Source organism: Ascidiella aspersa, chromosome 3, assembly GCF_963924565.1.
Source record: "Ascidiella aspersa chromosome 3, kaAscAspe10.2, whole genome shotgun sequence".
In the NCBI taxonomy this organism is placed as follows: domain Eukaryota; kingdom Metazoa; phylum Chordata; class Ascidiacea; order Phlebobranchia; family Ascidiidae; genus Ascidiella; species Ascidiella aspersa.
The window spans coordinates 21,236,059-21,262,246 of record NC_139449.1 but is presented as its reverse complement, the minus strand read 5'-3'; the positions used below and the strand labels follow the sequence as shown (position 1 = coordinate 21,262,246).

General features: G+C 36.1%; 3 protein-coding genes across 5 annotated transcripts; 2 read left to right on the top strand and 1 right to left on the bottom strand.

The window, feature by feature from the left end:
* Positions 1-654: 654 nt before the first annotated feature.
* Positions 655-12,856, bottom strand: LOC146160768 (copine-3-like). Of its 3 annotated transcripts, XM_083384777.1 has the most exons (14): positions 12,637-12,856; positions 12,349-12,528; positions 11,969-12,043; positions 11,132-11,206; positions 10,532-10,705; positions 10,218-10,313; positions 10,004-10,093; positions 8,323-8,382; positions 5,326-5,566; positions 4,900-5,033; positions 4,351-4,465; positions 3,893-4,014; positions 2,836-3,037; positions 2,126-2,261 (listed from the first exon to the last, which is right to left on the bottom strand). In XM_083384777.1, the coding sequence occupies exons 1-13, from the start codon at positions 12,784-12,786 to the stop codon at positions 2,879-2,881; spliced, it is 1,671 nt and encodes a 556-aa protein (XP_083240903.1). In that variant the 5' UTR covers positions 12,787-12,856; the 3' UTR covers positions 2,126-2,261; positions 2,836-2,878. The 3 variants fall into 3 exon arrangements, with proteins under 3 accessions (XP_083240902.1, XP_083240904.1, XP_083240903.1); XM_083384776.1 differs by lacking the exon at positions 2,836-3,037 and having other exon boundaries at positions 655-2,261; positions 12,637-12,855; XM_083384778.1 differs by lacking the exon at positions 2,836-3,037 and having other exon boundaries at positions 655-2,261; positions 12,644-12,774.
* Positions 12,857-17,151: 4,295 nt separating this feature from the next.
* On the top strand, positions 17,152-17,949 carry LOC146160767 (uncharacterized). Its single transcript, XM_083385795.1, has 2 exons — positions 17,152-17,260; positions 17,578-17,949. The coding sequence occupies exons 1-2, from the start codon at positions 17,167-17,169 to the stop codon at positions 17,934-17,936; spliced, it is 453 nt and encodes a 150-aa protein (XP_083241921.1). The 5' UTR covers positions 17,152-17,166; the 3' UTR covers positions 17,937-17,949.
* Positions 17,950-19,642: 1,693 nt separating this feature from the next.
* On the top strand, positions 19,643-22,860 carry LOC146160766 (uncharacterized). Its single transcript, XM_083385015.1, has 7 exons — positions 19,643-19,907; positions 20,185-20,289; positions 20,526-20,571; positions 20,805-20,879; positions 21,379-21,500; positions 21,723-21,829; positions 22,240-22,860. Exons 1-7 carry the CDS (start codon positions 19,737-19,739, stop codon positions 22,421-22,423), a joined length of 810 nt encoding a protein of 269 aa, XP_083241141.1. The 5' UTR covers positions 19,643-19,736; the 3' UTR covers positions 22,424-22,860.
* Positions 22,861-26,188: the final 3,328 nt, after the last annotated feature.

Sequence of the window (26,188 nt, the reverse complement as noted above, 5' to 3'; positions counted from 1 at the left end):
TCAAATAGGCCAAAACTACAGTCCGTGTGTGGCCCATGTGGGCCATGGTCACGTGACCCTGGACTTAACTGTGACATCACAGACAAATCTTCCTGTAAAATAGTCAAGTCTTTAAACTGGCGTTTAGCTGATAAAAAGCAGATTTCGCCAGTTTTATAGTTAAACGCCATTTGGCACTGTCTGCGCACTGTTCCAACAACCTAATTGTCCCCATCTTTAAACCTGGACTGTACAATTCAGTTTCTAAATTGGCAGTAACAGTCGACTAGTCACCACCTTTGAACACAACAAACGTAGATCAAAACAAGAAGGACAAATGACCGTTAATAAACACAATCGAAAACAAATATATGGTGGACGGTAGGTTTGTCGACAATTGCATAAACTTGCACGGATCCGGCTTCAGCTAATGTTTATTTTACCACACGGTCTGGGAGTTACCTTGGCTGCACGACAAATAACGGCAACTTTAAATAATAAACCAAAAAAGCCTAATAATTAACAAATTCAGTACTTGAATTTCGAGTACTAGCTTCTTAATTGGTGCGTTGTAGGAATTTAATAATTAAACCAGCCAGAGCAAGCTTTACCCCTGCATGTAAAAGTTACGCCTTTGCCACGCAGGTGTGGTTCATAGCATTAAATTAAGATCGAACCTTGTTTTTGCTTCAGATAGTCATATGTATCTCTGATTTGGACATTTGCAGTGTGTTTTTTCGGTGGTGAATTGAAACTATTCCATTTGGTATTTTAAAAACAACATGCCAACTCTTTGTTTAATTGCATTTGTTTACGGTTAAACTTAAAAATATCGTGTGAAGCGCATAAAACGTATTCAGATATGCTACCTGGGCGAAACTTCCTGTGTGACTTTGGGTGTATTCAGATATATTAAGTTGGCGAAACTAAAGTTACATGGCGTAAACGGCGTGTTTAAGTGTTAAACATTTCCACGAAACGACCACAAAAAAAGCTAAAGATTCTCCAAAACGGAATAAAACATTTAGTAATCGAGATATAACATCGGTTTGAGCCATTGCCTCGCTTCCCTCAATTGCCCGTAAAATAGATTTGTGATTTTGCGTACCACAACGGATTTGTGTATTTATTATTATTGAAGTCGTGAATTTGTGTGTGTGCACATCACAATGTCATAATATTTTTTTTATTGTTGAAAAAACGTTTAAGATGAAGGTTATCTGCGGTTGCAAACTCGGTGACAAAGTCGCGCTAAAACGAAGATAGGCTACTTTGGTGTGACATAAAGAATGTTGGTAATGGAATCATACAATCTATTGCGAAGAAGTAAGTATAATAAGTCACGTGCGCAACTGTTAAACATTAATACAACACTATTGTCGTACTTGTTAATAATAAGCCATTACGACCTGCCGGGGTGGATACCTTGAAGCCACAAACAGTGGGTAGACCACAGTTTGCCCTTTTTTGTTTGCATCATACACGCTAAACGTTATTTTTGTGGCCATAGGTTGAAAGGGAATGAACCACTTTACTGCGTAACCGCTGCAATGGCGCTTAAAGAAGCATTATAATACAGGTCGGAAACACCATAGTAAAAATGGGTACACAACTACACAGCTATGAAAAAGCGATCAAACTTTGGACCATTAATTATGCGACGTGAAATGTACTAGTACGTGAAACTTCAAAAACATCCAAATATGTTCAATACTTAAAAACCTAACGGCGATAAAACTTTTTTGGGGCGAAACATAATGAAGAAATGACAAACATAACAAAAGAGGTGGACAAAGTTTACTGCCTAACGAAAAGCAGGCGAGTGGAAATAACAAAAGTCACTGTTTGTAAGAGCTGAAGTCGTGGTTCTTGCTTGCACAAAACACATTGTAGTGCAGATAAACGGCGAACACAACTTTAAGGCAGCGATATGAAACCATAATGAAACAAATAAAGCGTCCGATGATATAAAAAACACGCATAGTCAAACTCTAAAATTCCCGAGAAACTGTGATGGCAAAATCTTAAAGGCAATGCAAACGATGGGGAATAAAAACATACAAGTTAAAAATGCAAACAAGAAACTTAGGATACAGTTTGTCATTTACTCAAGACGCAGTGTAAGGCGGTGCAAGTGGAGCTGCATCAGGACCTCCTGTGACGCCGAATTGGGGGGTTGCAAGAGGCCGTTTCATTGGGCCTATGCCTCTTGCTTTAAAATAGGAAGTAACTTGTTCTGGGACTTCCGCCAACACATTTTTGGCCAGTTCCGCTGGGTAAACCTGAATAAGAAAATAAACAAATAGAAATGTTTTTGAAATTCGTCTCAGGTGTCTGTTTTTGTCTTAGGTGTCCAGTGCTGGAACTAGTTTGTCTTCATTGTAAAATTCTGGTAATACACCATTATATTTTCTTTAAAGAACACATAATAACTTAAAACCAAAATAATCACAGTACACACAAAATAAATAACAAAACTAGAAATTTACAGATAGCAATTTAGTTGGATAAGTATAAATAAAAGGTACAAAATTCTGTGTACAAAAAATCATGATTAGTGTTTTTGGATCAAAAGCGTTTATTAGAAAGTATGAAAACTGTTAATCAAAACATTGCAAAACCTCAATCAAATAAAATCTGTGAAACAAAACTTTGATGCTGCCCCAACTAAAACAATACATGCAAATATTATTCTTCTGATTAAATTGTTTTTTGTAGTTTCATATTTAAAACCTTGGCAGTATCAGAATATTCTTCTCAAACAACTTTTGAACTCGATATGGAAACCTGGGACTGTGCCGAAACTACATTGTTGTGTAAAAAAACCCAAACTTAGTTAAAGCGATCCAAGCTTACCCAAATTTATCCAGATTAAACGTCAAGAACCCAATGAAAAACACTACGTAGCATAGGGTGGAGGGGCGCCAGAAGTACCAAAGGGACTTTGTTGGGCCAGTTTCGGGTCCTTGATTGGTTTCAAGTGGCGCGAGCGAAAGTAGGACACCACTTGGTCGGGAAGTTCGGCCAGCACGTTTTTGGCGAGCACGTGACGAGGCGCCTATGTCGTAACAACAGAGGTTTGTCTCTTGTTTTAACATTTTACGATAAGGAAGGCGTTTAGCGCCAATGTTGTGACTTGCAAACCCTTCCGTTACAGTTTTGGTGTTTAAAATAACTATTAGGCAATAGTTTTGGGATTCTTATTGGTGAGACACCTTCTGTGGGTTTCTTATTGTTGCTCACACCTTTAAGCTTTTGGTGGAAGAAAGTTAGTATTAAACAACAGCCTTTTCAAAAGACGGAAAATTGCAAAAAATCTTGGATAAAACAGAAGTCAAATTAAATATCGACCTTTTGCAGAGAAAAGGTTCGCTGGGCCATTAACACATTTCCGTGCATTCTGCATATTATGCAAAAAGCTGCGAATACTAAGAATCATTCCGTTATTCCCAATGAGAAAACATAAGTTTAAACCGATGGAGAAATGAATCCTTAATTAGAAAATAAAGGCAGAATTTTATTTAACAACACAAAAGGGGCATGTTTTGCTCTAGGATTGTATTTCGAGCAACTCAAACACTGTTCTGCATTGTACCGGCAGCGCGGTGTATTCAGTCATCCACAACTGAACACTAATCAGGTGTGGAATACGCTTTGGATTCAGACTTCACTCATTTTGCATTTACAAGGTTAGGAGGCGACAACAAAGACTTGCCATGGTGGCTGTTGCGGTTTTAAAACAGAGCAAAATGCTTCCGAAAAATAACATGGGAAAGTATTTAATGAATTTAGCGACATGAAGTTTCTTAAACAACATATTCTTATGATAATATTTAAACGTATGGTAAAATAGTTTTATCGTTTGGATACACGAATTATTCAGTTGAGTAGTACGTTTCTTATAGCGACTCACGTTTTTGAAGTCTCGAAAGGGAACGAATTGTACGATGTCTCGCATGCACGGTCGCCCGCTTCGATCTGTCAGTCTGACGTCATCGCCATCCAGAACGTTCATCTCGGCAAAGTCGGCGCCACCTTAACGACATTCGAGGAGTTAAAAATGACAGTGGTTACTGGCTTTTGACGGCCCTTGGAGATCTTCAACATGCTTAGTCCCTTTCCATTAACAAAAATATAGGTTTTAAAGGTTAGCACTCGTTAGAGGAAGCCTCTACATGCCGCAATTTGTTAAATTGATTCAAAATCAATTAAGTGCTCTGTAGGCTACAACTAAATATCAAGGTCCGGGGCAGGTCAACTCTTCTTATCTTATGAACAAATTATTGTACATGCAGTTTTGTCTGGAATACAGCATTAACCAATAAACAACACAATCCTTCTCAATACTGACCGTACAAATGTTGAACTTACCAACACCGACGATAATAATGGACATAGGAAGATGTGAGGCGGCCACAATCGCATCTTTTGTTTGATGAAAGTCAGATATTACGCCGTCGGTCAAAATCAACAGAATGTAGTAGTTCTAAAATGGTTTGCTTTCAGAAAACTAGTACAATTAAACACCAAACGACATTTTAGACGGGTGTATATGCTATTATATATATATATATATATATATATATAATATATGCCTCATTCACAATTTAATTCAATTTAAAAAGGTTGCAATAGACAACAGTGTTATGTCAACCAGCTTCCACTGATAAGCTTGCTTCCCCAACTGATTTTGGTATCCCTTTTGAAAGGAACAAGGTATAATATTTAAATACAATGTTTTTTTCAATAAGCCGTATAATTAGGATTGGATCACTAAAACAATATAACAAATATGAAACTTGAACCCAAACATATCAATTGTGGAACAGGGACAAAAATCGTTTGTTAATTGCACGATATAAAATATGATGCAATGAGCCACGAAACTTTGTGTTCAAGGGTGGGATAACATTAAATTACCGAAGCCGTTCCTTTCTGTGCCTCCTCTTGTGCGAACCGCGTCACGTGATTAATGATCGGTGCAAAGTTAGTTGGACCATAGAGTTGGATTTGAGGCAAGCAGGTTCGGTAAGCCGTTTCGATCCCAGATATGCCTAAATCAAAAGAACATAGTTACTGTTCATATAATTTATGGGAAAATAACAAAAGCAAAACCCGCTTATTTTAAATCAGAACATTTAAGTGTAAAATCTTTTGCTGTAACAGTGGTACCAATAGTTTCCTTCAAAGTGGGAATTTTTGGTCCAATGTGAACGCTAAATTTGACCATAATTTTAACAGTTTATAAAGCTCATACGTTGGTCCTACAATTCGAAGCCAAAAATTTGGCAATTATAGAATACAACTATACTTCAAGCACTCATGCCCACAGAAAATTGTACTTACCTGTGCAAAACGGGTTCTGGTGGTTAAAGTTGAGCGGGAACTCGAAAGACACTTGGTAATTTGGCGGCACTTTTGCGCCAAAGCCCAAAGCAGGGAAGAGCTTGTCGGTGTCATAGTCCTGACACACCTCGCCAACAGAACGAAGGGCGCGTAGGTACTCGTTAGGGTGATTGGGATCCATGTAGTGGAGTGACTGGGGGCTTCGTGGGTCGCCATTCGAGCCGGTGAAATCAACCGCCACCTGTTGCACAGCGTTGGTCATTTTACTCACAAAAACGTTGCACCAAGTTTAAGGAATCAGTGAGATTATAATTCGGGATGGATTCAGGCAGTGGTGGGATTCAATTTTTTTTTGTCAGCCGGTTCTATCACAAAAGTCATATATTTTAGCCGGTTCTGTTACAAAAAGTCATATTTTCCGGGAGATAGTTAAAGTACTTGCAAAGACAGGATGCAACCCCAGGTTTAAGCGAATGTTGCGAACTGCGAACCGGCTGACACACTTAAAAGCAGCAGTCGTCTCATAACTTGTACTTATGACGCAACAATTAAATTTTCATACAAACAATCACAAAAAAATTACTACAATTTTAAAATTAACACAATGCATGGCTGTTACATGCGACCTTGACCATTTCACATTAAAAAAAAAACATAACGTGAGGTAATTGGATCTCAAAAAGCAATGTATAAAAAGCAAATGTATAAAAAGCAAATGTAAGATGCAAAAATCTATTGATAGTAACCAGTAATGCTAACCGCTTCGCTAATCTCATAAAATTGCGCGAGACGGTTCTATAGAACCGGTGAGAACCGGCTGAATCCCACCACTGGATTCAGGTAACCTTCAAAAGTAAGTGCTGTCAACACTTAGCTTTACACGAAAAAGTTTAATAACTGCCAGCTACACATGGTTTGGATTTGATTTTCTAGGACCTAGGAATAGGACAGGGGTGGCCAAGTCAGAGAGCACGAGTTGAATTCGTAACTTGTTTCAAAAGACCACATCTTACAGATGGGCAAAAATGAACATCTCCCTTTTTTCCTCACTTAAACACAGGACTTAGCTTAGCTATTATAGACGCTGCATACCAACAAATTGCGTATAAACTACATTTATGAAATTAAAGCAGAACTTCTACAAAAAAATGCAATCAATCTATCAGACTTCCTAAACTTCACCCATTACAGGTGAAAGCTGCACCTATCACCAGTGAATCAAGGCCCCAGAACAAGGCGCCCTAGAATCCTAGATTTACCCAAAGTTGTGTTTATGCTGACAAGAAATTTCCACCATTTAGAGTAGACATATGGGACAGTGGCGTAGCCAGCCGAATTTTTTTTTGGGGGGGGGGGGCATGGCCCCTCAGGCCCCCCTGGCTACGCCCATATTATGGGAAAGTTAAATGAGTTTCACGCAAGTCGCAAAATAACTTTTTGCATTAAGCTGTTAAAATAGGCAAATTAAGCACATCAGAATTGGCACTGGACAGCGTAAAAACTATACAAGCGACTGTAAGAGCCGCATATAACTGGCTGAAAAGGTTTGGCAAGCCCTTACCCCAGAAAGTCACAATTATACCAAAACAAAACCCTGATGTAATTTTGTGTTAAGAGGTTGTGTGGCAATCGCCGCTTTAACAGCAACAGTCAAATCTATACACTAATTGTCAGCGAGAAATATCGCAGAACATCTTCGTCAGAAACCAGCACTTTCATAGGACTATTGTCATTTGTTGACATCAGGTGCAATATAATAACCAAAAATTATTAAAATAGAGGCAAACGTTATGCTGTGAATAGGGATGTTCAAAGTAGAATATCAAATCCTTGAATCCCATCTGGATTTCGAATCCAATTCTGCCGTTTATTTCGGCAATTGGAACCTATATAATTTAATGTTTTACCGCAGATTGTTGCGCCTAATTGTACAAACGCGTGTGGTAAGTTGGCTTGTCCCTGCGGTGACCAATTTGTAGTGCTTGCTTTAAATGTGACCAGGTAGGGGGGTAGTGCAGTGTCAGCGTTTTTTCGGGCGACCAATTATTTCGCGTCTAGCGATAACGTTCATCTAATAAATTAAGTGTCAATCAAGCGTTATTCGGCGAGCGACTAACGTGTAATCTCAGGTGCGGAGTTCGCAGTTTCCCTAAATGCGGAGTTGCAAAAGTAACATTACATTGTAAAAATGTTGGCCGTCCACAAACTGCGCTATAGGGTAACTTAAGGTCAACCTTAGGCCAATATTCAACGAGGTTATGAAGTTATGCACAAGTATTCGTTAGGTCAATAGTTACTTTATATTCTTTGCACTACATCACTTGACTGTATAACAGATCATGTTAGTCAAAAAAGAAGCACCAAGACCCAACAATGCTTTAAAAAACAGGACCGAATTGCTAAAGATTTCTGTGTGCAGTGTTGCATTGTACTCACTATTGGCAAAAATATAAGTTTTGGCAACAACCTGGACAGTTGACATATTACAGTTTACAGAACTGCTTCAAATGACAGTAGTTAAGAATGTTAAACATATGCGAGATTTTTTTATCATAATGTACACATGTTAGCAAATTGTTTGGGCGATTTATTGCTGTGATTGTGGGTTCTGTAGGGTAGATCAAGATTATTCCCTTCCCAAAACAAAATCGAGGTTAAATAATTTAATAAAAATATACTAGGATTCGCCATTGTGGATTCGTTATTTTAGATTACTTTGAACATCCCTAGCTGCGAAGCAATACATTAAAAGGTTTAAACAGATAAAACAACATTGTGACTCTACTGGTGTAAGCCTTAAGTTTTTCAAAGGGTGTATTTAAAAAAAAATTGTTATTGAGTATTGTCAAGTTCAGTTGTGTTCCAAAGCAATCTATTCACCCCTAACACAAATATTAATTTGATTAACGTTCTTTTGATTAAAACTTGCACAAAAACAGTAATTAGTGATGACACAGAGCTGTAACTTTAAAAACCCAACACAAAATTAATACTTACTGTAAAATTAATTTGACACCCCCCAAGGATGAAATCTAAAAACGTGTATTCAATTTCGATCTGAAATACAAAAGACACAAAACTTTCATGTGGTAAGACCAGTATGTTTTAAATGTAACTACATAAGAAATTCTGATGTTATATTATTTATATATACCTTTAAACATGCCCCTAATTTAAAAAATTCCAGGGCGCTATTTAGACAATAATTTGACTAAATATACCATAATTTGAAAAGAAAATGCATAAAACATAAAAAACATAGTTTGGGGATCTATGGCAGTGCTTCTTAAACTTTTTTAGTTTTGTTCACCCCTAGCATCTATCTCCAGATTTCATTCACCCTTGTCTCATGATATGATAAAACTATCTCGTCTATATATAACAGCACAAAATGATAAAGATTGTTTCGATTTTTGTTAGGATCAACTCAAGCTAAGTTTTACCATTGCAAATCTACGTTTTTTCGAGTCCAGAAATATAAAGCAACAAAAGCACCAAACAAAGTCACCGAATTTTTGTACTTATACTAGGGCTATCATATTTTTAGCACCCAAAAAGAGGACATTTTTTTGCCTGCAAGTAAAACGAAAATAGAATTGATACGTTTGAGAAATACATGCCATATCCAGACCTTTTTATCCACACACTCTTTTTTTGAAAAGTAATTCGGCATTTTCAATGAAATATCACTGAGACAACATGAAAATAGTGAAATCTGTTGTCGGTCGCACGAAGCGCGAACAAAAATTTGATTTAATTGGTTGAATAGGCGCTAAACTGTTAAATCAGCTTTTCGTAAAACATTTCATTCCCCTGTTGCTATCCTGTTATCCAATTATATAAAACATGGATAAAAAATAGTTCAAACGGTGGGTGACTTTTATCGTTTATCTATAAGTTAGAAAAAATATAATTAAAAATCGGTCGATGAAATGAAAACATACAATGGCACTCAAAGAGACTTTGTGCTCAACAAAGAAAACAAAATTAGATAACAGAAGATTCGCAATTTTTGGGGGGCTATTGTAATGTTAAAGTTGGTAAAACAGAGTTTGTACAGCGCTGAGCGTTGTACAATCAAAACGGAACTATTAAAATCATTACAAAAGAAGTAAATATTAACTTAGAGCTCACCCCCCCCCTACGAATTGCTTGGAGCCCCCCTAGCTTAAACGTTTTGTTAAAAGTATAAGCCACTAATTCAAAATGCGAAAAAGAGGACATTTAAACATTTTTGAGCGACCTCGGGGGACCATTCAGTTTTCTTGAAAAAAGAGGACATATGGTAGGCCTAACTTATATACTCAGTGCAAACCAACTTAACTATTACAATAAGCAAAAAGAAAAACCCAAAAAACAACAGTTGTAGTCGATTTACTTCAGAAATTTGTTTATTAGTGATTATAGGATGCTCTTGAACGTTCGCTCACCCTTATTCACCCCTTTTAGTTGGTTCACCCCTGCAAAAATTTCATTCACCCTGGGGTGAACCATTAACCAGTTTAAGAAACACTGATCCATGGCATCGTGTCCAAAAATGTCCACAAAATATTTTTACTGATCCCTCTTGAAAATATTCTTAGCAAAACTGTTTAGAAATAATGTATCATCCAAAGTGCAAAAAACATTGAAAAAGTTCAATTACTTTGACAAAATAAAATAAATCAGCAAAACACACCTTGCAAGATGCTAAATGAATGAGACCAGAATTTTTGTATTTACTGCCCTTTTTCTTCTTTTTTTCTGGATTAATACAATCCCATTTGACCTAGAAAATGTCAAACTAGTTAAAACAACAACAAGGGAGTCTTTGGCAACTGTTGGATTGATCCTAAACTTCAAATGAAATACGTGGAAAATAAGTTCAACTTTAACAAGACTTCTGAACCTACAGCAGAACTCTCAGCCTCCAAAAAGGACCGATATGTTGTTTGAAATTCTCCAATAAAGTCAGATGAACCATCATTATCCCAATCATAGCACTTGATCTGAAGACAACATAATTTGTTAGATAAATAATAAACAATATTTTTCAGCGGAGGAATCATTTAAATCTAATACAATGACACAAGAGTTTATTTTAAACAATGAAACATTTTTGACATATATCAAATTTTTTGTTTATCCAAAACAAAATTACATGTATTATACATAAATCTAGTAAGAGTTGATATAAATATATAAAACTTAATCGAAATGAAATTACCAACAGTAAAGTGTCATGATTTCCACCGCATAAAGTTTTAGTCGAAATTTTAAAAGGTTTCCATGTAGGATTTAAAGTGTTTTTAATGACTTCTGTACGGTGAACCATCATCCATTTGCCATCTATCCCTTCTCGATGAATCTCTAAGTATGGATCAGACTTTCCAAACCAGTCCTAACAAAAAATAATAAATTACTGTTGTATTTCAAAAATATACTTTGCAAATCTCACCACATCACAATTACATACATCACAACAAAATCTATTTTTTTCTATTCCAAAAACATATATATAAATAAATATACTGTTGCTGCCATGCATCAATTATATAAAAAAAATTTAGTTTTTTTTTGTGCTTTCCATTTATTGTACAAGCGTTCAGTGTCATTCACCCTGACGAAGGCAGCTTGCATAGGTTGCCGAAACGTTGGTTTAGAATTAAAATTACCAGAGGAGCTGTTTTTGATTTATATATAAAATTTTTGTCCGGCAAATATTTGTTATAAAAAAACAGTTTTATAATGAATGACGTATTATCTTCATTTTAAAGCTGTCCAAGTGTTATAACAAAAATCAGTTTATTTTTATCAAATAAAATACCTTTTTGTCCAAACCTGTTCCTCGAAAAGAGCAAATTGCGACTTCATTACTTCCTCCTAATTCTTCAGCAGATATCTAGAGCAGCATTTAAAAATTTGATCAATTTGAAAGTTATTGTTATCAAGTTCACACTTTTCGCCAAAGCTTTAGTTTTGTTTATTTTTGATATAAACAAACTTTGTTTACTAGAAAAGCATCAAATGCTAGAAAAAACGTTTTCGGCAGTTTTGTTAAAGGATAAATTGTACTAAAAATATATTTTACTTTTATCCTATTAAATTTAGTGTTGTTGGCTACTGTTTGAAATATATAAATCGTCGTTAATAACAAACACTGTCATAAGTTCAACAATGCCAAAATCGCTGTTTGTTTTTGATTTTGGGACAAATAATATTTTCCATGTTTTTTGTGAATAGTGTTGTATCTCTATTCTCTAGGTTCTTCAGTTCTTAAAATAGGAATTTTTAAAATGTAATAAATGAAATTGTTTCTTTAAATGTTTCTTGAAAGTGTTGTATGTGTCCATTATATAACTTTACGCCATTTTATGAAATTTCCAAATTAACAACTTAAGACAGGCTTAGCAGCGTAACAAAGTGTGAATCTGTTGAAAAGAGGAGAAGCGGTGTGCATTATCACATGGTATTCTGTTTGTGTTAAGTATTTCAGAAGTTCAAACTGCACCGATTAAAAAAAGTAGTTATAGTGAGCAGCTGGAAAGTGTTGTATCTTCTTCAAACGAAAACTTTTTTAAAATAACATTAAAATCTGTTGTTCTCACAACCATGAAAAAGGGACTTACAACAGTTTTTGTTATTAGAGACGATTTATAGTTACCTTTATTCTTCCTTTACCAGCTGGTCTTTTATCTGGCATGACTAGAGGTTCACTTAAAACTCCATGAGATACAATCTACAAAGGATATAACTAGTCCCAGAAATAAAACTTATTTTTTTACAGCTTTTGGTTATGGGTTTTAAATAACAAATTACATTTTAAGTAATTCTACATGTTTTGCATTTTCAATCTCAATATATACAAGTATGCTTCAGATTAATTTGAAGTAAAAAAATATACATATTTTCTTATTTTGTTTTTCAAGTTTTACTCTAAAAGTTAGTTAACTCAAAACATCCTTTCAATTTTAATTAATTTACGATATTCAGGTTTTAATTATTATACCATATTCAACAAAATGAATAAACTTTCATATTTACATGTCCAAGTGTGCATTCCAATTCTCCAAGAAAGTCATGAGCCTGTAGCTGTTGTGCTGCATTGTCAATGTCATATAATCCGAATTTCAACTTTTGTACTTCCTCAAAGTAATAATCCACAGTAAAAGTTTTGGCAAAATTAGGATTTAGATTGTTGAGAACCATTTCTGTCCTGCCTTGCTGCAAAATAAATACGAACAATTTAAGATATAAAGTAAAGTCAAAATAAGATATAAGTTAAAGTCAACTCTTCCAGAAGGTACTTTTAAACTTAACATATATGATTACCTCATACCATCTTCCATTTTCAAACATAAATAGTACACAGATTGGATCAGATTTGGATAACAGATCTTTGTCAAGAAGATTAGTACATGAAATTCGCAGTTCAACTTTTGAGTGACATGATGTTGGGGGTGGTGCAACTCCTTGTTGCATTTTGTCAAGCAAGATTTTAATGTATATATAATTTAAATATACCAATGCCCTGCAAGTAACAAAATAAATTTACAAAATATGACTAACATCAATTTTGTTTGGTCAACTTGAAACTTTGTCAAAAACAGTCATCCATTTCCGTGCAATGCAAAGCATTTTATGTGTAAACCATGCTCTTCTGTTTGTCTATTGCACTTATGTAACGTCATACTAAAAAATATGGTTAAGCTACAACAATACTGTTAACATATTGATCAAAATTTATACTTTCTTTGAGCAGTTTGTATACAAATTTGTCTCATACAATATAAACAGCCACATGCGCATTTAGTTTTGTTTATTTTTGATGTAAACAAACTTTGCTAGAAAAGCATTAAATGCTAGAAAAAACGTTTTCGGCAGTTTTGTGAGAAAGGATAAATTGTACTAAAAATATATTTTACTTTTATCCTATTAAATTTAGTGTTGTTGGCTATTGTTTGAAATAAATGAATCGTCGTTAATAACAAACATTTGAGCAGTTTGTTTGCCCCACCCTAAGACCTCAACTATTGGTCTGTAATTTGTCTCCTACAATATAAACAGCCAAATGCGCATATCTAACTTTAAACGTAAATAAAATTTTACTAAACTTATAAGTCTATATTCAGCAATATTAGAAATCACAAAAATAAAAAAGTAGAAATTTGTAGGTTTGGTGCAGGTGCCCACAGACGAAACGGCAGACGTTTTTAACAATACAACTGCGCTAAAGCAGCGCCGCGATTTTCCCTGGCGACTGTCTGAGCGTAACGATGGCGTAATCAAATATTAACGAGGGCCGCAGTGCTCACGTGCTGCACGTGACGAAAATGACGTTTTAGTTTGACCCCAAGGCAAGTCCCTAGCTCGTGTAAAAACAGCTTCGAATTGTTTGTTTTCATCTAAGTTTTTCTTAATTTTTTACCTAAACTCGAACTTTTTGGTCATTCAATTTTTGAGAGGAATGAAAAAACGATACAAAAAGATGATAGGATCGTTCGCTGGAAATCAAGGCACTGGAAGTAGAATCAGGGCTGCCACTCTGATTTTCAATTTATCCCAAGGTTTCATGTCTAAAAATCCGAAGAATTGAAAAAAAAAACAAGATTAAAAAAGCTGAAATATAAGAGACTGTGGCGGACTTTGTGGTTTGCATCCATGTGTATTGAAGCTCTAACACAGGTTTTGGCAACCTTTTTTCTAGTCGCGGGCCGCACACAAAGTTAACGAAGAAGCGTGGTATTAAAATGTTAGAACAACTGTTCATCAGGCGGGCCTCGATTTTTTTGCACTTAAAGACGTGTTTGATTACATTCAAGGAGGCAGTAAATTGTTTTTTTGAGTCCACTTCTCGTCATCCATACTACTAATTAAGAGTATAATAAACCTACTCGAAGAAACGTGTAATAAACCTACTCGAAGAAACGCGATAACTTTACCTATAGCGAAGCGAGCTTGATTTTGTTTTTTAGGGATACCGGTATTTTTTATAAATTTCTTATAAGTTTTTTATTACATCGCCAAAAATACTAAAATGTTGATATTTTTGAATCCGTTTTCCGTTTGTTCGCAACGCAAGTGTTAACCTTCCACGTCGCAACGGTAAAGAAGCGCTGTGTTGTGTAGTTTAAAACACAGCATCAAAGCATAAACCAACCGAATACACAAAGATCATTCGCGCGAAGCGCGACTCTTTTATGCACTTACGAATAGTTAAAATAGTCAAAAAATAAAATTGACTCGTCTCTAGTTTGTCAAATAGCCGGCGGGACGGATGAATTACATTTGCGGGCCAGATCCGGCGGTAGGTTGCCGACCCCTTCTCTAATAGCTCTCATTATTATCGTCGATTGGGTCTGGAGCATTAACGCCGTCACACAAGCTAGTAAATGAACAGTTTCGTCTAACACAGTGGTTCTCAAACTTTTTTAGAAAAATTACGCAGCGGTCCCTCAGCAACTTTTTAAATTGCTCACGGTCCCTTAAAAATATACACAAAATAACATTTGTTTTTAATGGTATCAATTGGAGGGGTGCACTTGCTTCTTTGCTATCAGCTCGGCTATGTTAACCTCTAACGAATCACTTTTTTGTGTGAAGCAATCACGAACAGTTTTAAATTTTAAAACCATGACCGTACAGCTCGCAGTGACAGCGCAGCAAGCTGTAAAAACGTAACTCTCATTAGCACAATGCAATACTGTGACGTCACAATGGACAATTCAACTCAAAGTGTAACGTGATAACGTGAATGAGCAACTAATCAGCTTGCTTTGGAAAAGTAAGTTCGCCCTGATGTTTACAAAAGTAAGTTCGCCCTGATGTTTACAAAGATAGTGTAATAAAAAAACTTAAACTTGAGGTACCGGTATAAACGCGAAAAATTTCATGTTCTATTTTAAAACCGCAAAGAATTAGTAAAAACTTTAAAGGCAAATATTTGCTGAAATATTACTGGTAGTTGCGTATAGGCTACTATAGGTAAATTTCTCACAATCGATGAAAAAATACTGCAAAATTTTATTAAAATTTAACTCCAGTCTGTAAATAATTATGCTGGAGGCCGCAACCGTCACTGGTTCAAAGTCGCCTGGGCCGCGCCTTTGTCGCCCGGTTAAATGTTTGTCAATTTAAAATAGTTTAATATTTTGTAAAATTTTTAACCTCTTTACATCTAGGCTTTTTATGTAACCTATTAATTTGGACTTCTACAACATATAAAGTTCCTGGTGGGTATTTTAGCAACATTTGCCGGCCAGATGTCTGCGTGGTGCAAATAGAAATTGCGAATCGGATAATCCTGTCGACCAATTATACTAAACCGAGCTCATATTTGCACTTTCATTTTAGTATAAACTAAACATTATGACTGTAGCATTAGGAAAAACAGTCATAAAAAGACCCCGGATATTTCAAATACAAAAAATTCTTCTGGGATTTCTCATATAAAACACGAAAAGAGAGATAGCAATCTAGATCAGTGAGATATAAGCCAAAAGGCAAATCGCTAGCCATCTGACAGGAATCACGTAATATTAAGGTTTCATACCGAAAGACATTCGGTATCATATATTTGCATACAACTTTAGGCAACGGCCGATAGGAATTGTAAAATAGCGCCTACGGGTCGTAAGATATTTCATTCCATCGTACTAAATTTCAAATTACAGGCGAATCGATACAAACGTTGATATGAGCTCTTGAAACTTTTGTAACTTTTTATTTAGCTTGTATTACTTGTAATAAGGTGGCCATATGACATTCGTGTTGTGAGCCAAGGAGAAAACAATTACAAGTAAATTTAATATAATACTATATTATAACCTATAAAATACTAGTTTTATTGCGAGAACTTTTCTAAGTTATTGCCCAAAGGGATTTTTTATTGTGTTATGAGAAAATCAACCAATTATATGGTATGCAGCATAAGATGTATGCAAGCTAAACCGAGGTGTCAGTTTTCAAAACGTTTGAAATGATGTTTTGTTTGTAATTAAACACAGACTTAAGTCAAGTAAAATCGAAAATAAAAGAATGCCGGGGTTTCCAACAACGAAGTGGCTTTAGGTATAATTTAAAGACAACACTTACCTATTGTAAGCTGGACGAGGTAATTCCCTGATGTATTTCACATCTGTGAAACTTGTTATCGAGCTAGGGGTTGTCACTATAGGTTTACAGGTTAGATTTTAAAACCGTGCTGTTATAACAGACACTGTTTGACTGTAAGTGGCCATATTTTGCTTAAAACATGCTTGTATTAACACAAAATTGGGACACCTTGTTGCTAATGTGTTTTGCTTTACGATTTATTTAGCTACGCTGTCGTCAGCTTAAACGAAAAAAATAACTGAAAGTAACTTTTTTAAAGCGTGACAGGTAGTTCATTTAGAAAACTTTACTTGGCCACCCTATGGATCCGTTGTCTACCAATTTGCTTACTTCGTTGTATTGATTTCTGCAACAGATCAGTTAAGATTTTGTGATTAGGTTGAAGTAGAATGTTTTGTACTTATTTTGCCGGTAAATAAAGTTAGCTAATTAAGATTCTCTCGCATAGTCTCTGCTATACCTCGAGGCAAAACAAGGCTTGTCAAATTCATTTACATACAACTACAAATACAGGTTGCGTTTTTTGTGGGAAATGAGGCGTCACGTACATTAAATCAGATGAACTTGAGCTGTATGTTTAGGTTTAATTTATGTCAGTCGTTTCAAGCAAACTTTAATCTGCTCTTAGGTATTTGAAAATCCCTAAGCTTCAATAACGTGAAAATTTTTGTTTACATAAGACTACCGCTAAAACAAAGTCCTTCAGAGAAAAGTTGTTCGCTGAATAATACTTTTCCTATTTAGATAATGATTAAAATGACTCGTTGCGTCTTGCCAACTATGTTTCTTGTTAGCTTGGTGTGTGTGTTCTTCGGCAGTGCAACTTCTACAAGTGACGCGAGTAAGTATATATAAGTTGTATAGGCCGTTTGTGGGGCGTTATAAAGTGAAATAAACATTTACTTTTCTTTAAAGTAATACATCTTCCCGAGGCTTATGTGACGCATTAACTTATATTTTGAAGAAAGTATATAATTGATACCAAACAAACGATCGACCAACCTAAATTGTCAATCCCAACGTGGTAGTCAATCCCAACCTGGTAGCATGGAACTTTCATAAAATTTTCGTCGTTTCCACGATTTCGAGTATTTTAAATTATTTGATGCCACAAACTGAAACTCACGTCACAACGGTCTCAAAATTTCCCTTCCGCAGCATCGGCGTTTACACTCGAAGATGTCGACTTCGATTTCCCGGTAGGTGCGGAAAATGCTGTTAACCAATCAGGCGTCAACGGTTACGACGATGGCACCGAATCGCCTGTACATCACGGCGTCGACTACTACTACCACGAAATAGCGACTTGCCACACTCACAGCAGCCGGATACTGCCTCTTATCATTGTGATCTTGGCAGCAGCGTTTATCGTTTCTCTAATTGTGTGTGCCGTAAAATGCGGACTCTGTCAGAACTGTGTGCGATGTGCGGAGGATGTGGTCGAGGCTAAAGACTCGAGAAATAACCTGAAATATCGCTCACTCAAAAACAATCGACAATCGGTTGAAATAGTTTAATCGATTTAATTCCTTTAGAATCTGATCTAAAGTTTAGATCACCGAAAAGCCTAAAATGCGTTTAAAAGTTGCGAAAGCACCAAAAGTAGCAAAGATAAAAATCGCATTGTTGAATGTTTGTTGTATTAGTGTGTTTGTCTGATTTAAACGCAACGTTGGTTTTGAAATCGGTCATGATGCCTGACCAACGATACAGCACAAAGACGGGCGTGATGTACCATTTCGTCGGATCTTGCATGGCGAGAAAAAACGCACATTTATGCGGTGCAAAAAAATACTTGGTATTACAAGTTACCTCGCTGATTTTTTTTTAATTCGTTTAGTCGTGACAATTTTTTCGTTTGTAGACAGTAAAACGCATTAAACATATTGTACCTAGGATTAAAATAGAAAACAATCATACAGACTCGTATTTTATACATAAGCTCGTATTTCAGTTTGCCTTTTTTAAAACTGGGATAATGTTTAAATTTTAGATTTGTTGTATTTATTGTGTGTGGATGAACATAATAAAAACAAACTTCTCTATACACGATGCTACGGCTTGCGTCGAACGTTTTAAAGTTAAATCTCCTTAAGACTGACTTACAAACTAAGTAGTCTTTAGATGAGAGCGTATCGGAAGATACTTCACAAATAATTTTTTTTATTTAAATAATAACCTATTTGAAAAAAAACATTAAATAAAGTGAAATCAGAAATGCTTTTAAGCACCTCCAAGTTGAATCACTGCTCGCCATTTACCCTTTCTGGTCTGAGGTTTTCTGTGGACAGTTGATACATTACCTCGTAGCACATTTCCCTGCCACACAAATATGTATCTTGTTGAGGTACGGTTGGCTAGCTTTCATAACCGTTTTAGACGTACCAAAATAGGTGTTAATTTTCGAGTTGCTAATGTGTGCCATCTAATAAGGTAGCCTATGTAAAAAAGCTAGGTAAAGAGTAAGGTGAGTTGTAAACAAAATCGACTAATGAAGTTTGAGTCGAACGATTGAGGACAGTAATTTCAGCCTACCTAACTATGCTGCCACTTTTAAACCCCTAATTTTGGCTTTACCAAATCGTGCTGTTGAAAATCGGCAACCAATATAGCAATCGGGTATCGGCGACAAACGTTTGTTGTTTCTGGGTGACTGCAGCTTGAAATGTTAGCGACGATTTGAAACTTTTATACAAGTTCCGCACGCTATTTTGATCCGCGACTGGTGCTCGCTGCGCATGGCTTGTTATTTGATCTTTTTCGATTACTAGCTATACGCGTCTTTGCACCTCACAAGTTTCGCCTCCTGCGGGGCTGTTGTTGTCGCAGTGATGCGTGCAAAACTTACGCAATATGAGATGGACCGAGCATTAATCGCACGCTTAGTGAGGTCTGACTCACAGAGTGTCTGAAAACATACCGCAGATGTGTTCAAATATTGGCAGGTGATAACAAAACCTCGCGTTGCAGGAAGTTAGTAAAACAATAAAGTAGTACAAGGTGTAGTTTTCTTATAACGGCAATTAATATTGCAACATTCTCTACCACATGTTAAAGTAGTAAACGTTTTGTGAAGGGATATAACTTGCATTTACATAGCTGGTTTCGTAGATGAATGTATTATAACCTATTGCGCCACAACAGTTGCGAAAGTAAAATTCATCCAAAGTATATGCTTGAATTACTATTTATCCAAAGCTTTATTATGATCTTACTAGGCAATTCAAACGCCAATTTGCTATAGTTGCAATTTTGAGAGCTATAGTTTGTAGTTTTTAAGTTTCTGTGCCGTGTCCGTGCGAAGCAAAAATTGAAACATGACTGTAACGACTTTATCGAGCAAGCCTGAATCGGTCAGCGTTGGTAATGACGTCAAATCGACGTCACCCAGTGCCGCGCGGCTCCAACTCTTTCCTATGGTGTTGGCGGCATGTGTTGTGCTAGTCGGATCTGTGTATGGTTGGCAGTTACGATCCCAGTCGGAAGAGGTAAACACATTTTTGTTCAAACTAAACAAATTAAGTTAGGTATTCCTAAATGTGTTTAATATTTTTGCGATGATTCGTGTTACAAGAACCACTATAAAGCGTTTTATCTTGATGGATATTGCACGGAATTTGTAAAAAAACACCTTTTTCAGTTTTTCTTACTCGTGTTTTCATAGCAGTATCAATATTGTCTAACCCTATTGATGAGCCAAAAACAGCCTAAAACAATATAATGCTGAGTCATGCTAAAACAACACGCATTTTATGCTTTGCAAAGTTGGCGGTGCTAAAGGTGGAATTACTAAACAACCGAAAAGTCTTCCTTTCGCTCGAAAACAAATGCAAAATGCTGGAAGAAAAAGTCAACACAGCTAGCCAGGAGGTGCAGCATTATTTTTCTCGACTTTTGTGTTTAAAAGTTAATTTCTATAATAATTTTTACTTGGCAAAATTGGATGAGCCAAATTCAACATTTTATTTATAACCTGGAAGAGCATTTAAACATTAGTTATCGCTAAAGTCGGATAAGTAAAACGAAAAAATATGTTTTTAAACCAACATATATTTAGCATAGTTTAGTATTCTTGCACAAAATTACAAATTTCTGTTCTAATTTAGACTAGAAAGAACCTCGAGCGTTTGCCCAGATCACTTTCCGCTAAAGGTATGTGCTACATTAGTGGATTTGGGTTTTATTTAAAAAAGATCTGATTGATATTAAAAAAGATTTACACCGAAAGAAAAATAATGTCAATGTAAACACATTTGAAGATTTTTAAAAGAATAAAAAAAATTTTCGTCCTCTGTATATTTTTAATTACCTTGTATAAGAAATGAATCTTTATAAATATATATCCAACTACACCTTAATGCTTTACTGCGGTAATTCGTTTTTAGAAGCTTTTATTGGAGTCCACTTGGTGGGGAAGTTTTTTAACGAGGAACCACATTTCGCACAATCGCCATTTATGGGTAAGCGTTATTTGTAAATTTTAGCCTTTCGGTTGTAACTATTAGGCACAGCACAATAGACAACCGTAGCAGCCAAATAAGCGGATTGAACCACAGACAAAACCGCAGCATATGTTACCTTACAAATCTATTGGTTATATTTAATATAAAACGCTAAAACCGCAGTTTTTCGAGGTTATACAGTGGCATTGTTCAGTTATGTGTCTAAGTGGCGAAATTGCATTTTAATAGATATATTTGATTCGAATATAAGTATGTACAGGTGGTACAGTGCTATAAACAAGTTATGTTTTAAAGTCGTATTAAACAAATATGAAGTCATTTGATCAAATCTAACTTAAAACCATTTTTGTAGCAGGTTTCAAAAGAGATGTAGTTAATACGTTTTTTTCTGACAATATATAAGTCTTTGCACTAGTCCAAAATTAGTGGTACAAAATGCACGAAATAATGACAAATAAGGGATTGCGAAGTCAAAACTGTTTTTTTCTTGGTGAAGGTGACTATTTCCAATGGCAAGAACAGGGAGGTGTCACCAGGTTGCGTATCCGCGTTGATACGGAAGATTCCGGCACATTTATCGCCATTCGACATTCCGGCTACTATTACGTTTACGCGCAGGTTAGTGTGCAAAGCCTTGATAAAATGTTTTAAAATAAAACAAGGAATTCTAGATGAAATACAACCCAAAATCGTAGTACAACGAGTCTATTTGGTCCAATATATCTATAGAAAAAGATATACAGTATGTTTGAATACAATTTCTCCTTTTTTAACTGGTCTTTATATAAAAGCTCTGCCAAATAACACTTAAAATGAGTTAACTTTATTTATGCTTACCAGGTGACATATCATACCCATGGACTGTTCACAACCGGACATCAGTTGGTAAAGATTTCACAGGCAAGGCGAAACGAAGTTTTGATGTGGTACGCCAACACACAAAAAATGTAAGTCGATTTTTAGGACTCATGGCATTTCCAGACACGAACTTGGCAAATCCAGGCGGACCAGGGTCGCTTCGCGAAATAATTTAATGCGGCCTGTGGCGTTTTTCCCAAAAAACGGTTTAAAGCTATTTTTTTTAATTTAAGGGTATTTTATTACTATGTTTTTGGTTTCTCCACACCCTGTAAAAATGCCCCCCTTGTCCTACACTATGTTTAAAAGATATTCTTTAAAATAAAACACAATTTCCGCCCTTCGATAATATTTTAATGTCTTTCTAAATTTCTAAAAAAATATTTTGACGTCTTTCTAAAAGTATTTAGTGTTTCATTTTGTTATGTTGTTTTTTTGCTGGCGGACTATATTGTTTTGGGTTCTATAATAATCAGAGCCGATTTTCATTGATTTATAGGGGCTCGGCCAGAGGCAGCGCTTATCTGCTTCGAACCACTGACTCGGGATTCAGCGGCAGGATATGCAAGCTGCGCAAAGGAGACAAAATAGGCGTACAGCCCGCGTTTCCGGAAGTGCAACAACAGAATTTTTCCATGAACGGCACCAACTCGTTTTTCGGAGCCTATTTCTTGCACCGATAAGAACGGGTTCTTTTTTTCGAAATTATTCCGTTCGTGTTCTAATCTGCCTCAAACCTTTGTTTCATTTTGCATTATGTCCAGAAATATTACTATCTTTGTCTAAAAATATAAAACAATTACATCGCGCTTAAAACACAGTATCTGACGAATACTGGAAATAATTATCACTTAGAACAATATACTATAATGGAAAGGATATAGCTCACACTGCCAAATAGTACTGCTACTTTTTACATCACCTATTATGCCTAAATATAATCACCAATCGCTCCCTAACCGCAGACCTCACCAAAAAAAGGACCAAACAACAAACATCACGCCTGTATAAACATTCGAATGATACCATGTATTAATGTATTATGTGTGCACTTTTAAGGTAAAAGTATTTTAAAACCTGTTATGTACATTGTCATGTTGTTTACAGAGCAAATATTTGCGTCGCCGAATTGATCGAGACTTGTAAACTCTGAGAATTAAACAAAATGAAAAAGAAATCCGTGCTTTTTGTTGATTTTGTGTTGCTTGTTTACCAGGTGTTTTATGTGTATTTAACCAATAGTAATATATCAAATAAAAAATTAGCCTTTTTTTTTATTAATTAGTGATTAATTGTTTTTACAGAATTGTTAAGTAAACATTTCAGTTAAAGTAGGATTTTGTTTCCAATATCGAAACTGAATAAATATACGTTTGGCCTAAGTAAAACTCAACAAAGAATACTTGGCTGATATATGTTTAACTGCACTCAATAAGCTCAGGTCACTTTCTCCAATTAGATATGAAGTAATGACACATATTTAAGTTTACTTTATTTGCGTTCCAAAACGTCGTACCTACAATTGCCAAGCATCACAAAAGCGGTCATGAAATTTTGATGTGAAATAACTGTTTGATGTCGGGAATGCTCTTAACACTTGACAAGGCCATCGTGCCACGAATTAATGACAGAGGAAAGACAACTGCCAAAGAAACGCATACAAAGATCCACGTTACACACTGTGGCATTATGTTATGTACTTGGATCTTATGTAGGATGTATTAACGACATTTCATCTTTTCAGTTTGGCAAATTATAGTTGGAGACTACCGGATGTGGCAACACAAATAATATTTTATTTTTTGCATGGTGAAAGATGTAATTTTAAACTATGATTCAGGATTATTACTTACTTATTTTTCCAAAATTTTATTTTTATACGAAAAAATGTTTTTAACCCGTAGATAAATTCTTTATTTTTTATTTAAAATCTTTCATAGGTTAAAAATAACTGAACACTGAAAAGGATCACGAAAATCGAAATTAGGGTTTATAATTTATACGCTCATGATTTATTGCACAATGCATATCGATGCGGCACAACACGCTTCGATCATGTTTGCGATTTATACATGTATTTAAAAAACATGGCAAAGTTACCCAACAACATGTTTGAACCGCAACACTTGTATTATCCATCTTGCTTTGGAACGTTTTTGAGTTTTATACGTTTATGGCAATCTAAGTAAGAAAAACTAATGCAATTCAACAAATTCACGCTTCTTGAAAGAGGATAACGTAACTGTTGAACTTAACATAATACAAAGGAATATCAAAATGTGCGTAAGTATTACTTAAATGAGTATTTGATTTAGTCCTCATTTAAATATATCCCTTTGGAAACTATTCTGCCGAAAAACACGATAAGAAGTTTCACAAAAGTTGAACACAATCACGCATTTGAAGTAGAATTAACATCGCGTTATGTAGGAGGTAACGAACACAAAGAAAGCATTGCAGTTTGCTTCAAGTCTATATCAATGATATTTTCGGAGCATCAGCGATTGCCACGAACAGGCTCGCGTCGGCTCGGTCGCCTCCATGTTCCTGGGGGGACTATTCGCATGCTAAGTGGGATCAATCGATAAATACCGTCCTTGAACGTACAAATGAGGGCAACGTTGCTAAACACAAGATCGATTCCCGCTGGCACTTCCCAATTGACGCACGCGATGTCGTACGCATCGATATAGCAAGTGTTAACGCGAAGGCAAACGACGAAACAACGCAGACCAAGGTGGATACGTAAAGGCGCTTAAACATGATCACGACCTCGCTGAGACGTGCGGCCGAATGCATGCTCTTGCGAAGCGGACGCATAACGAGAAGCAGCAGGCCGCCCTTGAAGACGATGCTAGTCGATCCAAAGACCAGGATAGCTGGGAAAACGATCTGCGACACCGCCTCTCGATCGTACACTGCCACGCACATGTTCGCTTTGATGTAGTAGCAAAACGTTCCGTAATAGACGACGGCCAGGCCGAATAAGGTTGCGTAAATACCCACTATGACGACGCTGCTTAGTTTTTTTTCGGCGCAAGTCGATAGGTTAGTGAAAATCTGGTCGCTGTACATGCGACGCTGCCTAATCCAGAGCAACGTGTATATTGTTAAGCTGCTGGTCGCGTAGCCAGCTATCGTTAGGATTTTGTGCGTCAGGCAGATTGCGAAACTGCTGCGATACTTGGCCAGAATCGAGGAAGCGCAAAAAACCCAGCTGATTGCGACGGAGAGAAAATACAGCCTGTTCACCAGCCATTTTCTTGTGCCTCGTCGCCACTCATAAATCATCACGACTAATAAAAGGTACGAGGCGAGGATGCCTAGCACAATGCAACCGATGCGAAATCGAATTGCACATGATTGCAACCGCAGAAGGTATCCTGTTTCAACCGTTCTATTCGGTAAGATAGAGTCGTTGGAGGCGTCGACTATTCCCAAGGATGTAAAAGCGAAACACATTTATTTGATAGCTTTTAAGCGTAATCGCCTATTTTAAAACACAAGCATCGTCGAAATTTACCTTAAACAACGTTTAACAAACTTCCTGTTAAGTAGGCCTACCATATGTCCTCTTTTAGGAGGATTTGTCCTCTTATTTCAAGAAAACTGAATGGTCTCCGAGGACGCTCAAAAATGTGCAAATGTCCTCTTTTTCCGCATTTCGAGTTAGTTGCTTATACTTTTAACAATACTTTTAGGCAAGACGTTGTATTTATTTCCAAAAAATTACTGTAGCCATGAAACATGCCATACTACTGGTTTAAAACAGGTTTTCCAACAAATTGCCCTACCATCCCTACCTTCTTGATTAATATTGCAAACATTGCGCCGAAAAATGTCAACAGAACCTCACATCCAAAAAGGCTCAATAGTAAAGCAAAGGTATGAGTTTTGTAGGCCTAGCTTACTAGCGGTGTTGCTGTATGGTAGGCTTTGTTTATATTTCTTACAGAAGCTTATCTATAGTAAGTCTATAGCAGCGGTTCTTAACCGGGGGCGCGCCCCCCTAGGGGGCTCCAAGCTATTCCTAGGGGGGCGCGAGCTCTAAGTTAATATTTCAATTTTTTGCAATGATCCTAATGGTTTTGTTTGGGTTTACACCACTCTTACATCGCTATACAAATGCTGTTTTTGCCAACTTTAACATTAAAACTGCAAAAAATGTTTGGTGGTTCACAGCAGATGCTTTATTACTCTTTAAATTTAGACAACCATGAAGCAAGATAAGCTATAAATTATAATGCCGAAGAGAAAAACTCTGTTTACTGAAAGGACGTTTTCGAAGCTGAATCCATTACTTGTGGATATGGCACGTTTTCCTCAAACGTAACAATTTTACTCTCGTTTTACTTGCCGGCAAAAAATGTCTTCTTTTTGTGTGCTGAAAATATGGTAGCCCTACTGTTAAGGTAAAACAAAGTAATCATACAAAATACTTGGTCGTG

Bases quoted from the DNA above. Each gene is read 5' to 3' on its own strand.
- LOC146160768 (XM_083384776.1), bottom strand. From the start codon at position 12,786: ATGCAACAAGGAGTTGCACCACCCCCAACATCATGTCACTCAAAAGTT. The intron at 12,529-12,636 runs GTAATCATATAT...TTTATTTTGCAG, and splicing joins AAAATGGAAGATGGTATGAG to CAAGGCAGGACAGAAATGGT. The intron at 8,383-10,003 runs GTGTGTTTTGCT...TTTGTATTTCAG, and splicing joins TTCATTTAGCATCTTGCAAG to ATCGAAATTGAATACACGTT.
- LOC146160767 (XM_083385795.1), top strand. From the start codon at position 17,167: ATGATTAAAATGACTCGTTGCGTCTTGCCAACTATGTTTCTTGTTAGC. The intron at 17,261-17,577 runs GTAAGTATATAT...TCCCTTCCGCAG, and splicing joins AACTTCTACAAGTGACGCGA to CATCGGCGTTTACACTCGAA.
- LOC146160766 (XM_083385015.1), top strand. From the start codon at position 19,737: ATGACTGTAACGACTTTATCGAGCAAGCCTGAATCGGTCAGCGTTGGT. The intron at 20,880-21,378 runs GTAAGCGTTATT...TTCTTGGTGAAG, and splicing joins CGCACAATCGCCATTTATGG to GTGACTATTTCCAATGGCAA. The intron at 21,830-22,239 runs GTAAGTCGATTT...ATTGATTTATAG, and splicing joins TACGCCAACACACAAAAAAT to GGGCTCGGCCAGAGGCAGCG.